The sequence below is a fragment of the Drosophila gunungcola genome (assembly GCF_025200985.1).
Source record: "Drosophila gunungcola strain Sukarami chromosome X unlocalized genomic scaffold, Dgunungcola_SK_2 000021F, whole genome shotgun sequence".
Lineage (NCBI taxonomy): Eukaryota > Metazoa > Arthropoda > Insecta > Diptera > Drosophilidae > Drosophila > Drosophila gunungcola.
In genome coordinates, this window is record NW_026453184.1 from 866548 (window position 1) to 882433 (window position 15886).

Below are 15886 nucleotides of genomic sequence, written 5' to 3' on the forward strand. Positions count from 1 at the left end.
AAATAAACAATTCAAAGTCAATTGGCGCTATAAGTACGTGTCAATAAACATTTCATTAGGGCTTTAATGGCTATCTTAAGACATTTAACGTCCAGGACGTAAGGATGTCGAGGAGCAGGTAAAAGTGGACAGTCTGCTGGATAAGTTTTCAACGAATTGCTGCATGAATATTTCAGCACTAATTAACTATAATTGGCGAGAGTCACTGGCAATTTTACTGCAGAAATCAGCTGCAATCAGGAAATAAATTGCTTAGGAACAAAGATGAAATGATAATTTTCTTTGCAACTGAAGCAGCAGTAAGATGGGGCTCAAGAATTAATTAATGGCGAACAAACTTCAACTATAAAAGGTTAAACTCAATGATTTCACTGGATTTCTAAACTACTGCCATAACTTTTTATACCAACCAAAGATTTTATTTAATAACTCTTGATATATAACTCAAGACTAACAAGAAGGAAAGCAAACTTCGGCAAGCCGAAGTTCATATACCCTTGCAGCTATTGCATTAATTAAATACTTTTGAAAACATTTAAATTATGATTTACTTGAGTATGTGCTAAAAAAAAACATTGAAACTATGATTATTTGCAGCTCAATTATTAGATAGTTATTTTATATATTTTTATTATTTCTATGGGAGCTATATGCTATAGACGTCCGATTTTGATAAAATTTATACCATAATTCTGAAATAATTAAACATTGCTATATGTCGAAGAACTAAACAAAAAATTAAAAAACAGAAAAGTTATAATTTTTTTCATTTATTTTTCCGATTGTTCCTATGGGAGCTATATGCTATAGTCGTCCGATTTTGATGAAATTGAAACCGTAATTCTGAAATATTAAACCATTACTATATCTCGAAGAACTAAACAAAAAATTAAAAAACAGCAAAGTTATAATTTTTTTTCATTTATTTTTCCGATTGTTCCTATGGGAGCTATATGCTATAGTCGTCCGATTTTGATGAAATTTAAACCGTAAATCGGAAATATTTTACCATTACTATATGTCGAAGAACTAAACAAAAAATTAAAAAACAGCAAAGTTATAATTTTTTTTCATTTATTTTCCGATTGTTCCTATGGGAGCTATATGCTATAGTCGTCCGATCCGGCTCGTTCCGACTTATATACTACCTGCAATAGAAAGACAACTTTTGGGAAAGTTTCATGCAGATAGCTTTAAAACTGAGAGACTAGTTTGCATATAAACGGACGGACAGACGGACAGACGGACAGACGGACAGACGGACAGACGGACATGGCTAGATCGACTCTCCTAGTGATGCTGATCAAGAATATATATACTTTATAGGGTCGGAAACGTCTCCTTCACTGCGTTGCAAACTTCTGACTGAAATTATAATACCCTCTGCAAGGGTATAAAAACGGTCCTTTAAGTATTTTTTATATTTCTGCTGATTTCAGCTTGGGAACCGTAGTTTCACTTAAGCCTCCAGATAAATCAAATGAACAGCAATTGGCTGCAGTATTCCGTCCCCAGTGAGGCAAAGTTATAGTTATAGCTACTAACTGCTAACCGCAGATAGAGTGCACTTAAATGGAAACTGCCGCTCACACGCGGTTGTCACATCAATAACTTGCCGCCAAGTAAACATTTAGTATGCTCACTTTACGGCTGTCATCGGTGCACTGGGATAAATTCATTAATTTGGCGCTCTAAATGAGCGATTTAAGAATTGAGAACCAAACGAGCTGATTGTTGTTAATGGCTTTTAAACAGAAAAAAAACATTATTTTTTCCTTATATTTATGTTAGTTAAATACATTTTTTACTTGCTAAAAATATGTACATTTTAAATTGTAAGTTTACTATATAAATAAGTTTGTAAGCTAAAATATACCATAATTCTTAATAGACATTTGAAAATCAAATATTAATTTAAGACATTTTTCTCTCAAAATGTAAATTCATTGGACAAGATCGCAATCGAAGGGATTCTAACGTTTTTGTTTCGCCCACGCCGCAGTGCCAATTCCAAATGCCACATTTTAACGCCACACACATTTAAAGTGGGCGGATTGTGGGCAAATATTTCCAGCGGCAGCGGCAGATATTAACCGGAAGTGACGACAGCATCGGACAACGCCCAAGGGCACGCAGCACATTTCTTTATTTTTTACGCTTGCCTGATTTTAATTTAAATTATCCGGTGCAGACTGTGGAAATTAATAACGCGAATGGCGAACAAATATGAAAAACTATAAAGAAAATGCGCATATTAAAAGTCAGCCAAAGCGTATGTGTACGGATCGAAAAAAGTGATGGGTCAAAAAAATGTGATATTTAAACAATGCTCATATGAATGAAAATAGTTGTACAAATATGACTGACTTATTGGTGTTGATTAAGAAACAAAAAAGTTATGAAAAAATTATATTCATTTTATGGGTTCAAAAGCCATATTTAAACTGGAGAACATATTAGTCGGGCCACGTAAATCTTTAGTGATTTTAAAACAAACAAAAATAAGGAATAAAACATACTTATTTTCCTTCAAAAAACAGTTGTTTCTTCAATAAGAATTTAGTTTTAAAACTTTAAACGATGGCATAAACATTTTTCAACAACGCCTTTTGGCACAATTTAACAATAATCATAATTCGTCTACCTTTCAGGACCCTGCCACGCCCCTTTCAATGGGCATTGGGGGAGAAATCGTTAACTTTAATCTGTCGTCTGGGAAAGCCAACGACACTGAAAAATGGAAGCATCTTTAACCCTTTGACGGTCATTGGGCATCTGACAGACCCGGCGCCAATTAATTGCGCATTTAACAGCCGTCATCATCAGACATTGGGAATGACCTGTTCCGAGGACTGTCGTCTGGAGGCAGATGGCAAATTATAATGCCAACCCGGGGACCGCTAGTGATAATAGATTATACATCTGCCGCCCAAGTGACCATTTGGCATTGCATAATGATATCCCGTCAGTGATGAGAAAATCTAGGTTAACATATCCAAAAATGTTTATAGGTATTGTTAGCCTTACTTATTTTGTTAGGCACCTACGACGATTTCTATCATAACTTTATCACGTCGAACGATCTTATTCCAATTTAAATTTTAACAACACTTCCTTATACTTTACAAGAAGCATAATTTTCTTTTATATGATACTTAATTAAATATGTTTAATTTTTAGGAATTCATTTTCGAATATTATATTTTCAATATATATTATGTTAGAAATTTCTTTTTCGCATTGTAATAGGAAAATGTTAAATTCAACTGGTAAAACTCATTTCACAACTTTACAATTGAAAATAATTTAACATTTTGTGGTAATTAAGGCACCATGTTTCGGAAAAATAACAAGCTTTACCAGGTACCCAACCAAAAACACAATTGTGGCCCCTCTTTCATCACTGCTGGATGTGTGGGCTGCGATTCTATTCATCAAATCCGGGAAAACGGACTCCGGTCTTTGGTTTTTGTAGTCCGGTTTGGGCATCTGGGACGGAAATTCAACAGCAGGCCTGCGGCTGGATATTGCCGATTCAATTCGTTCGACAAGTGAAAAGCATAAACGAACCCCCCGCACACACACACATACACACATAGACACAAACACGAACACTCCACCTGTCGTACTCTTTTTTTTGGCTGTTTCCTTTCTGGGCATTTTCTGGTAATTAGAGTTTCATGTTTCGCAGCAAAAACAGCTGGCGGAAGTTGCTAGCCAACGGGCTAGGTGGAAAAAGAGAACGTGTTGCTTAATTACACGCATTAACAAATATCACACATACGCCATGTGGCAGCAAGAACCTTCAAAGCCAAAACAGAGAACAAATAAAAATGAAATATTTTCATCGGCTGTGGTCCCTCAAAAGGCGATTCCTTAATGCCCTCCAGGCTAAAGTGTCCTTTTTTTTTGAGGCGGTTACTAATTTAATGTGAAGTATTTAAATTATAAGTTGCCTTTTATTTTGAATAATAAGTGAGCTGTTAACCATAGCTAAACATATTAATGGGAAAAGTTTAGTTTTAAACAATTTATAAAGTTTTTCATAAAATGATGTAAGAATTTATGCTAATCCTTTAACTTTTTAATTAATTTCTTTTTTCAGCGTTTACTCACTTGAAAAACTGCTTTAAATTTAAAACACCATGATTAATGGTGGATTTTAAATATCAAACGATTTTTGTGGTGTCCTACATTTTCGTTTAAAAAGTATGATATATGATCTTTTCGATTTACCTTTATCAATGAAGCCTTACTAAATAGCTTTTAATAAATCATCAAAGTAAGGCTTAGCTTATTTTAGTAATAAAATAGTAAGTCTCGAGGGCTTCCTGGCTGCCAGCTAAAGTTATCAAGGGTGAGGGCCCGAAGTCGATAGCCCTAAATGGCCAAAAGCAAATGCAATTTGGTTGAAGGAAGTGAAAGGAGCTCGCTGACTTAGTACTTAGCGGTGCAGGCGAGTCACGGCAATATTCAGATTACACGATACCAACCGATGCCACGCCCACACGGGAATATTCCCTAGGAGGCGGGGGCCCTCATCACGTCTTACATTAATGGCCCTGCAAAAGAAAAAAAAAACAAAGAGAGGGAGAGAAAACCGGCACAAAATAATTGTTTTCCGTTGAGCAATAATTTTCTATACCTTTGGTTCCCCACGGCATTTGCCCCCAATAAGCTTGTCAGTGGGCGTGGCCGTGCAGCGTACTTTATTTGGCCCAGCAAATTGAGTTAAGTGTAAAAATAAGAAAGAAAAAAAATACAAAAATACAAAAATGCAAAGAGCATAGCACAGGCAGCGTAGAAAAGCTATGGCCAAGCCCAAGCTGACAGTGCGAAAAACTGGGTGAAAATGTCTGAAAAGCGGAAGTTGAACACTTGCCTGCTTGTCCACCTTTTAAGCGAGATGGAATGGGATGGGATGGGTTGGCATGGGTTAATTAACCCATCGTCCAGCGGCAAACTAATCTAAATGATTTGTGAGGCGGGCAAAAGTGGAAAGGCGAAATTTCAAATGTAAATTAAGGAAAGTATAAGGTGTTGAAGTGGCTTCAAAAAAAGACTAAGTAAATATTTCGTTGTAAGACTTCAATCCGTTATTAAAGTAAAACTGAAAACAATGTAATTGTTGCAGTAGTTCCTTTAATTTAAATTAAAAGAATAAGTAAAATTACAATAAACATAGCTAAGCTGTGACATTTTAAGACTGCAGTTCATTTTCAAATCAAAAATGAAAACAATGTAAGTAGTAGTTCCATAAATCTACAGCTGCCAAACGCTAAAATCGTTATTTGTCTATTAATGTCTTTATGGCAGGATTGCAACCAGGCGAGATCTTAACGGTCATTATTCGTTAACTTCCACCACTTATTTACTTGGCCCACCCACTCACCCACGCACACACACACCCACACACACATTAATGAGGCCACAAAATGAGCTCCTAAATGACCAACAAAAGGAGGAAAAAGCTGAAACACAAACAACGAAAATATGTGAAGCAGGGAAAACCCAAAAACATTGTTGCCTCAATTGTCTTGTCCTGTGAGTAGATTTTCCTGTTATTGTTTGGCCTTTACTTCACTTCACTTTACTTTACTTACATTCATTACACACACAAAGGGTGGTAAGAAAAATGGTGGGTAAAATGGAATAATGTAAGGCAGACATTGTTGCATCCTGGAACTCGCCTCATTCAGCGTTAATTTTATGGATCCTGTTGAACTAAAGCAGCACATGAATCTCGTCCACCCATCCTCCATCATAGCCACTACTAATGGCTGAAGGTCTCGGAAAATCCCGCTTTTCCCGCCATCTTGCATTTGTCCGCATTCACAATGCAAAACAAAAACAACATATTCAAGCGCAGAGGCGCCCACGCCAAACTCCTTTTAAGCACAAGAATTATTATACTGATGGCCTTCTACGGTTCCCCCTAATTTCCAGGGAGTTTTTCCGCACCGCGCCACCATTTGCCGATCCCATTGCGAAGCCATTATAAGCAGGGAAAAGATAGCGAAAAGCAGCTGGTGAAAATCCATTGTAAGTGCAACTTTTACCCATGAAAAAACAAAAAAAGGATTTGCTAGCCAACAATGTTTGGCTAATGGTTTGAATTTGATTTTAGTTTAAGCGGTTTTACGGCCAAAAAAAGACATATGTGAAGTAAAAAAGTCAAAAAGCAGAAAAATGGCCTTAAGAGAGATTTAAAATTAAAATTCTCATACGCAATGGCAATGGATTGAATCAAGTCTAAAAATAGAAACAAGTATAAGATTTAATTAAGTTATAAAATATCTCAATAATCTATGTAATTTAACTGCTAATTCATTTAACAGCTTGTTGCCAATGCAAGTTTTCTCACATAACCACATTTACCTCAACGCAGATAGGAGGAAACCAGAACAAGGAATTTAATAAACAGAATAGCCAAAGCAAGTATTTATTAATTGGAATGGTTGAAGCCAAGTTGAAAATAATTTGCTGACCTTCTAACCTATGTTCGAGTCGAGAAAGAGGAAGGTGGAAAATGCCACAACTGGCAAGAAATATTCAAAATGTTAAACAATAATGTTTTCAGGTCCCTTAAAAGTCTATAAATATTTACTATCGACAATCAAATCCCAGTTATCCTAATTAATACTTTAACATTTAAGACTTAAAACCACTTTATTGCTTGTTTGCCCTATAGTCAATATTTATTTTTAATTTGAATTGTTTTCATTTCCAGTATGTTGTCATTGACAGCATTCCGTTTTGGAGTTGAAAACCAATTTTATCTGTTTTTCTATGCTTTTCTGCTGTTCTTTTGACAGCTGTCCATTTGAATATCCAGCATGTCATTTTTTGCGGTATTCATATGATAACTTGTTGACGCATGAAGAATTTATAGCGATGAAGTGATTCCAATAAAGTTAGAAAAAAATGCAAGCAAAAAAATATTAAACATACATTTGTACCTATTTTTTTCAATTTGTTAGACTAAATTGCGGTGTAATATTTCACTATTTTGCTGCAGAAAATGATTCAATAAATTAGATAGAACTTTTTGGCCATTTTAAATAAATCATTTGGGTTATAAAAAAATGTTTTTATTTATGCATTTGATTGCTTAAAGCGCCTTTTAAAAAGCTTAAAGATTTTATTATATGTTCACCTTGATTTTAATAAGAGTGAGAATGGGTCTACAAAAATCAATAGAGAGTGGGAAGAAGCGAGATAAAAACCAATAGAGAAAAGTGAAGACATTCGACTAACGATTGACACGTTTTCATTTAAATTGAGCGAGTGGAAAAAAAGTGGGGATATGGGAAATGGGAAATTGTTCTGAAGTATCGAGACCTGGAAAATCCAAACAAATTGCTTGGCATCAATTTAATACTGCATTCCGTATTGATGAGCTGCTCCGATGGATGGTTAATCAGACTTGCTGGCAGAAAGGACAATTTGTGTGTCCTTAGCTAGTCTGTCGTTTTTGCATCGTCGTCGTTTATTGCATAGTTTGTTTTGCCAAAGTCCTCTGTAATCATTTGCCTGAGTAATTGCATGATAAAGTGCTGGCAAAATGGCCCCGGTTGTGATTTGATGGGCATTGGCACTTGCAACATGTTGCAACTGGATGCAGCAGAGCGACCCTTCTTCTTTTTCTTGGTGGAATTTCCCTTTGTTGCCTTGTTGTTGCCATTTAAGCATCTCTTGAATGTTACGAGCGGACATAAAAAAAAAAAAACGCCGCTGCACAAAATATGTCAAGCGTGTGCTGGGCGATAAACCAGAAAACCCCACACACACAGATACACACCCACACATGCGCCATTACAGTTGTGCAAGTGTGTGTGCCATAACTTGGGGCGCCATTTAACTGCATTGCGTGTTAGTCTTTTTAATGGCCCGCTTTTAATGCATGGGAAAATGCATAAGTAACGCAAGACATTTCAATTTTCGAATCTCATAAATTAAAAAATATCGCTAGTTATCCATTGATCTTAATGGCTAATAAAAATATGTTTAAAAACCCATTCATAAAATACATAAAATCATATGAGGCCAATAAAAACATAAGTATGATATTGAAACCATGCAAAATTGGTTAGAGTTATAGATACTTTAAAAATTTGTAAAACATCATTTCTTTAGACCTTAGATCTTCGGTTATCATCATGAATTCACTGGGGTTGATAGGCCGAAAACAACATCTGTTGTCAGCAGCCCCTCTGATCGGATGGTCTGTTCAAAGGGACAAAAGACACGTCATGCCAACAACCTTAACATATTTTTCAAGTACACTGAGCGAAACTTAAGAAACCAACGAATGCTCACACTAGTTGTATTTAAAAAAAAAAACATTTTTATTTTTTAGTACATCCTGAATACATCCTCATTCCTATTAAATTTACCTTTTATAATGTACAGCGAAGATATAAATATTTAACATTATTTCTAACTTTATAAAACCTTAATAGGTTTTAAATTTTTTCTAGAAAATATAATGAAAAGTCTGGACACCCCATAAAAAAATCTATTTGTGTATTGAATTTTTCTCAGTGTGCGGAGAGAGAGGAAGATTAAGAGGGAAGCGACCGGCTGCGATAAGACCGAGTCGAGAGCATATAACCCGATCCTCTGCCAAATTCCGGACTCAGTTGATCGCCGGAATTCGTAGGCAATGGATCGTTGGCAGAATCGCGTGGCCGTGATAAGTGGCGCCAGCTCCGGAATCGGAGCAGCCTGTGCCCGTCTTCTGGTGGCCGCCGGGCTGCAGGTTGTGGGACTGGCCCGTCGCACCGATCGCCTGGAGAAATTGCGACAATCGTTGCCGGAGGATCAGAGAGCGCGATTCCATCAGCACACCTGCGACGTTTCACAGGAATCGCAGGTGAACGGTGCCTTCGAGTGGATCGAACGGGAGCTGGGCGGCATCGATGTGCTGATCAACAATGCCGGCATCGTCCTGGGCGGCCAGCTGATCGACATGCCCACCAAGGACATTGGCAACATCCTGCAGACGAATCTCATGGGCAGCATTTACTGCACAAAGCTGGCCGCCGGCAGCATGAGGCGGCGCCAAGTGGCCGGCCATCTCTTCTTCGTGAACAGCACGGCCGGAGTGGCTGGCTACAAGCCGGATCCGGCGGACGAGAGCCTCAACGCCTACACGCCCAGCAAATTCGGACTGACCGCCGTCCACGAGATCTGTAGACAGGAGCTGATCCAGAAGGGATCCAAAATCAAGACCACGGTGAGCACTAAAACTTTGCATGGATTATAATCAAAACCAATTATTATTTAAAATATTTCTTACATTTATTAATTCTTTTCAATCTTATAAATATCCTTTAATATATATTAATCACTTTATAATCAATCAACATGGCATTGAATATCAGTTTCAATTATATTGTAAATACCAGCATGAACTTAAACACTTATAACAGTGCTTATTGTAACAGCTGCTTTCAGACAGTGTTTGCTCGATAAAATGGCTTGAGCAATATGCTAAGAGATTAGAAAAAAGTCGTTCAGAGGATAAGTGAGAATTTAAAAAATCTCACGAGTATTTAAATACATTTGGGCTGTTCCCATAATACTGCAATGCGTCAATAGAAATTCTTAATACATAATCAAATGTTTACCCACTTTTATATTTAAATTGCTTATAAAAACAATAAAAAAAAAAACTTGAAAATATTTAAATACGTCTTATTCCCCAATCCTGCAGAGCATCAATCCCGGCTGGGTGGCCACCGAGATCGTGCCCGACGAGACGAAGGCCAAGTTGGGCGAGGTCATCCTGCAGGCGGACGACGTGGCCCAGGCTGTACTGTACGCCCTGTCGACGCCACCACACACCCAGGTGGAGCAGATAACGCTGCGGGCGGTGGGCGAGTACTTCTGATAACGACGGAACGATGGCACGATAATGCGCAGCCCCCGAGATTAGGCAATCGAATCGACTCACAATAACAATCAAATGAAGGGAAACGAAACGAAACGAAACGACCTGCAGCACACACACCTCAGATACTCACTGGCACAGGGACCCATTTGGTTGACCACAAAATTGTTTACTCTTACTAACATATACACCTCGTTTCATTTTACTTTTATTGTAACTGTTATGGCTATTTGCTCAGCACTTTTCCGCAAAACCAAATAAATAATTCAGTTTTGTAAATTAACACAGTCTCGGGAATCAATAGCAACGCATCGGAAAGATACATATTTGCCTAGGTCGGCTTAAAAATTCATGGGCCATCGGTTAACGAGTTAACAAAGTCGATAAAGTCATCAAACGACATCGGGGGCACTTCATAAATATGCAAGTGGTTTAATGGGGCAGCGCACTTGTGAATAATGCAGTTTGTAATTTCATGCACCCATCACCATAATGGTAATTCGAAATAGTTTCCAAGAAGTGTTTACAAATTTGAATACATAGTAATAATCGGTATGGGATACTTGATACAGTATAACAAATTGTTGTAGTACTACTCGTAGTTGCTCACCACAAAATGCTACTATATAAATTAAATAACTTACACTATTTACTATTTTAATTATATTTACTACGATATTAAAACATTACTAAATCAGTAGTTCAAAGTCGTTTTGTATATAAACAGGCCAACTTTATTAAAGCCAATAATGACATTGACTTAAATTTTGTTTTGTGTGATTAAAATAAGTCGTGTGTTTACCAAACTGAAAAAGTTTGAGATACACTTTTATGAGGGAACAAAATAGTTTTGGCCAAACAAAGTTTTTTGTGTGTGTTTGCCCAAAAGTTGTTTACCGCCGCCACATAATCATGGGATTAATTTTAAAATATACTTCCTTTTGGCAATTATGCGAATAAATTCTCCAAACAGAGTCAGTCAGCCGGATGAATGGCCATGGCCACTTGGGCTTAGTCGCTTTGAATGTTACGCATACGCGTATTACGTATTACGTATACGCATCGCTTCGCGACACGATTTGGTACTTAGGACCACAGCCTCAGTGGGGCATGTAATTGCACTCGCTTAGAGGTCCACAAAATTAACAAAAATTCCCAACATTAGCGCCGCAAAACTTTCGCGAGGCTGCGGTCTCGTGGCCGGAGGGCTTAAGCCAAAAATTCAAGGCATCATGTTCAGGACCCATATTATCTCAACGTAATTATTTTATATCATTTTTACGCAGCGAACAGAAAAACTTTTCGCTGGTATCCCTTTTTTGTTTTGGCACCCCCCATTTGAATGCTCGTATTTTGGCGGCAAAGTGAAAACTTTTTTCGAACCTTTTAATGACAGAATAACATCACATGTGCCTTTCGCCAAACTCTGTCTCCTTTTCCCGGAATTCCTGGCGAACGAACATATTTCCAGCGAGCACACATGACTTAAGCTCAGTCAGAAGTTACTTTACTTGGTTTTGCATCAGGTTTACACTTCAGCCCAACCCTATCAGTAAAATAAAAGGTTATACCTTTATTTCGTAACATTTTAAATTCAGTTGGTTATGAGTTTTTCGCCTCATAACATTCGTATTATAATTTTGATTTTGTTAAATAACTTTAAAAATATTGCTTTTTAATTATAGTATTTTTAGTTTTGTATAAAAATAACATATGTCAAACTTTGTAGTAATCAAAACAAAAAATCGCTACAAAAATCGTAATATTTTTTAAGTAGATGTTGAAACTAAGGATCTTTTAAAGGGTATTTTAAGCTTCATCCGTTGGTCGTTTTAAAGAGGTTCTCTGAACTTGCGTTGCCAAGGAGTATGCCAGTACGCCTTGTCTGCCAGTTAGACAAGTTTTCTTTTGTTTGGCATATCCCACGAAAACCCCCCGAAGACGCTCTGTACTTCACTCATTTCCGGCATTTTGTTTTAATTAAATTTATAACAAATGTCATATAGCGCCAAAGTTTTGCTGCCAACCATGCCAGCATGGGAAACCCTTCTTCCTCTCCCCGTTGGCAGTGCATTTTCCTTGGAGCCTCTTAAGGCCAAGCCAATAGATACTAGACTTCAGCTTTTAAACGGATTAAACGAAATTTATGCGAAAGATGAGGGTCATTGTGGAGAGGACCTTTAAGCTCTGCCAACGGTAATGGGGTTGTGAAAACTGGGACTCACATCAATGACCTTTGAATAAACTTTGCCTTACATTCAACAACTTTCGTTAACTGATTTGAATAGTTCTTAATGGAAATATTTGTTAGCATGAACATGCAGCTGCATCAGAAAAAATAAAGATAAAAAATAAAAAAATAAATTGACTGCAAGGTTCTAAGTAGATCATTTAAAAACATATATCGCATTAAATTATTTGACAAATAAAGCAATCAACTTTGAAAGCTTTAATGCAACAAGTAAGCCTATTTAATACCTTCTAAAACAAATGTTAATTAAGTAATGAATTGAAAAAATTAAATATATAATTTGACTGCAAGGTTCTAAGTAAATAGATAATAGAAAAATATACTTCGTTTTATTATTTGACATATGAAGCCATTACATTTTAAAGCTCAAGTGCAAAAAGTGAGCCTAATTAATACCTTTTAATTTAAATGGTCTTCAAGTATTGAAAGATTCTTAGCAAATTTTTAAAAATATTTATGCAATTCAGAACTTTATTTTATTACAATAACAATAACACACCTTATTGTTATAATAAACCTTTTATAGTCCACTCAAAAATGTCCAAATAAGATAGACCGATAGATGTGGTATGCTTTTAGGCTTAGCCCGTTTAAGAGAAATTCATTTTGGCCAGATACCGAGTGGACAACCAAGGATTTTTCCGGACGCTAAAGAGAAGCGAAAGCCGACTACAATACGCAACATGTTTATGACATTTCCGGCCTTGGCCCTCGAACCGTTTTTTTGTGAGTTGACCCCCGCAACCCTTTTCTCTATCACCTGTGGACGTGTGTGTGGCTCAGTTGGGGAATTTTTGGGCCAGGTTCCAGAACATTTTCGCCTCCTCCTTTCAAATTTCTGCATTGCGGAAACTGTGGTTCCCGTTAGTTTTGGTGTTTTGAGCAGCTTTTCCTGCCATCGACATTTTACTTTTTGACAAAGCGCCCACAGCTACTCCCGGACTTCTGTTTGGGACAGTTGTGGCCAACATGTGACGACCTTTTGGGGCCCCAACCGAATTGCATCCAAAGCCGGGAGGAATTCGTAGAAATTCCCAGGACTTAATGCGGGGCATCAATCAAAGCCAATTTCATTTTCATGCCTACGCCATGGCCAGCACTAAAATTTGAATCTTGTTTGCATATTGCAATGGACTTGGCTTGATTGATTGAAATTTGCGGTGGCTTCGGTACCAAACGAAAATGGCATTTGGCCGCTTTCTTTGACAGTTGCCATAATTCCAAGGCAACGAATAGTAGCATGAAATTAATTATTTTGTTTGAGTGCAGTCGAAGTCAAATTGATTAGGTCTTAATTATAATGAACTCCTAGTCGACATAACTCTTTGATTTTGCCATTAACTCTTTGATTTTGCCATTAATTGTTCAATCAATTGGCATCTACAGCTGCAACTTCAAATTACTGATAAATAAGATATAAGCTGTATCTTATTTTGGCCAAGTTTAAATAATCTTGCAGTATTACCAAATATTTATATCATACAAATGATATATTAAAAACAACCAAATAAAGTTAACGTGATTTCTTATTCAGACTATCAATTTCTGACATAATAACACAACTGAAATTGCCCCCAACCAACTGCAATTAGGAGCATACATACATCGTGATTGCCCTTTTGTGGAATGTCAATCAAAATTGATCCATGGGCGACGAGGGGTTAAAAATTTGTTCGCCTCATTCGGGTGAAAATTCGGTCATGTTCGGAGTGCTCAGCCATCATCGTCATTGTCAGGCAATTTGCAGTGCTAAACAAAGGCAAACAATAAGTGCCAGGAAAATTGCCAAACAGTGTCCCATCGTTGGCTGCAGACTGCATTTCAGATTTTCAGATTGATGGGGGCTTGAGCTCAAGTCCCAGAAAGAAAATTCCCATTAGGTGCGCTCTACAACTCGAACTTTACCTGCCGAGTAGCGACAAAATTTAATAAAATCCATACACACATGAAGGAAATAGTATAGTATATAATTCTGTGGAGTCAATCAAACTGCACAAATATTACAGCAAGGAGTCTGGGGCATTGCATGCCTGAAAAAGCATTGACAATCCGTATGGCGAACACGTTCGGTTTACCTTAAATTTGCGATATATGAAACAAAAACAGGGCTGCTGGATGATTTGAATAGCTACGATTTCCCTGTGTAATTACAACGGAAGACGTTGTATCCCTAATCGGCAACTATTCTGCATAAATGGTTCAAATTATTATAAAATTTTAAATTTACTTCTGTGTATAACACAGCAAAAGAACACTTTCGAGAGATTCAAAATTTCTCAATTTAAAAATATTATTAAACTGTTTTTAGTTAGGCTGAATTAATATGTAGTGTGGCATTTTAATTTATCAAAACCAATTTTAGAATATTTAACAATTCTGCTCAGATAATCTTTAATTTGCAATCTGCAGACAATGGAGTAACATGGAAAATGTTGTTAATTTTTTTAAGCTTTCAATAAATTGAACTATTTACCATCCGATTTTACTCACTAGGTGTGGATGTGCGGAGGGCAATTGCAATGGCCACTATTAAACAACACCTTTGCCCACATGCTTTCCCTTTCGTCTGCGCGTAACAATGCGGAAAATGTAAAATCCGGAAGGAAAGCCCGGAAAAGGAGACCCGGACCCGCCGGTTCGAGGAACGATGATGGCGCGTGCGGCGCATTAACTTTTCGCCCTTGCACATAAATTGCAGCATAACGTTTCGTTTACATGATTAAGAACTTTTCACTTTTCTTCGCGGCAGTTTTGTGCAGCCCGCAAAGTAAGCGATTGAAATGAGGGGGTTAAAGGTCCTGAGGGGAAAAACTTGTAGCATTCTGTTGAATTGTAACGAGGCCAAAATTGGAGTAGTAGAAAGTTCGAAAATAAACGGGCGGGCACGAAAAAGTTTTCCAGCCTTTTCACATAATAATCTATTTTTTTTTTTCATAAACTTTTTCCCATTTCCACTTTTTGTCAGCTATTTCATTTGCTTTTGTGTTAGTGCTAGCCAACAATCCTTAGTTTTTTCTCTGCTTGTGTTTTTAAGGCCCCTAACTTCCACAAGAGCATGGCCAAAATCTTTGCATATTTAAGCCAAATATGTAAAAAGCAATGGGTATTTGGTTAGCGTGAATGTGCGCCAATGCGCGACAAAAAATTCGCAAGTCCACAAGGGATATTATCTGACTTTTGTATTTAAAACTTATAAACTTATTTAGCTTAAACTGTCTTTAGAATTATTATCGGCTCTACAATTGATTAAGAAGTTGTAAGCTGCTAACTCACTTACAAGGCTGTCCGAAAGTATGCAACACTATATTTTATGTTCGAAAGTGTTAAGAATTTCTAACCTTTTTGCACATTTATGGCTAATTTTAAAAACTTCATGATTAAAAGCTGACAAAAAGTGTTTATACAATTGTTGAAATGTGAATGAAAAAACTGAAATCAATAAAGGACAGAGTAAGTCAAATAAAAATGCACTTGCAGCGCTTCTATGTCTCTTTTGGTAAATTAAATGCATCTCCTTGAGCCCATATTAAAGCGGGTCCTTGGACGAGGGTTACCGAGGGTTTCCGAGGGTTTCCGAGGGTATTCAGAGGCTCCTAAGCCGCTTAGTGGCGACACAAAAGTCACCAGCAGGAATATGTGGACATAACAAAGAGAAATGGTGGAGTGACGGCCCAGCTTCCGTTTCCGCTTTTTGCTGCCATTTCCTCTGCCCGAGGCTTCTGTGCGGTGATGACGACATC

At 37.2% G+C, this 15886-nt stretch overlaps 2 protein-coding genes across 21 annotated transcripts in view; one reads left to right on the top strand and one right to left on the bottom strand.

Annotated features, from left to right (window-relative positions):
• LOC128260272 (eye-specific diacylglycerol kinase) overlaps positions 1 to 15886 on the bottom strand; it is a 130594-nt gene that overhangs the window by 57512 nt on the left and 57196 nt on the right. The gene's annotated exons all lie outside the window — the stretch shown is intronic.
• On the top strand, positions 8624 to 10178 carry LOC128260283 (farnesol dehydrogenase). Its single transcript, XM_052993147.1, has 2 exons — positions 8624 to 9238; positions 9719 to 10178. Exons 1-2 carry the CDS (start codon positions 8666 to 8668, stop codon positions 9893 to 9895), a joined length of 750 nt encoding a protein of 249 aa, XP_052849107.1. The 5' UTR covers positions 8624 to 8665; the 3' UTR covers positions 9896 to 10178.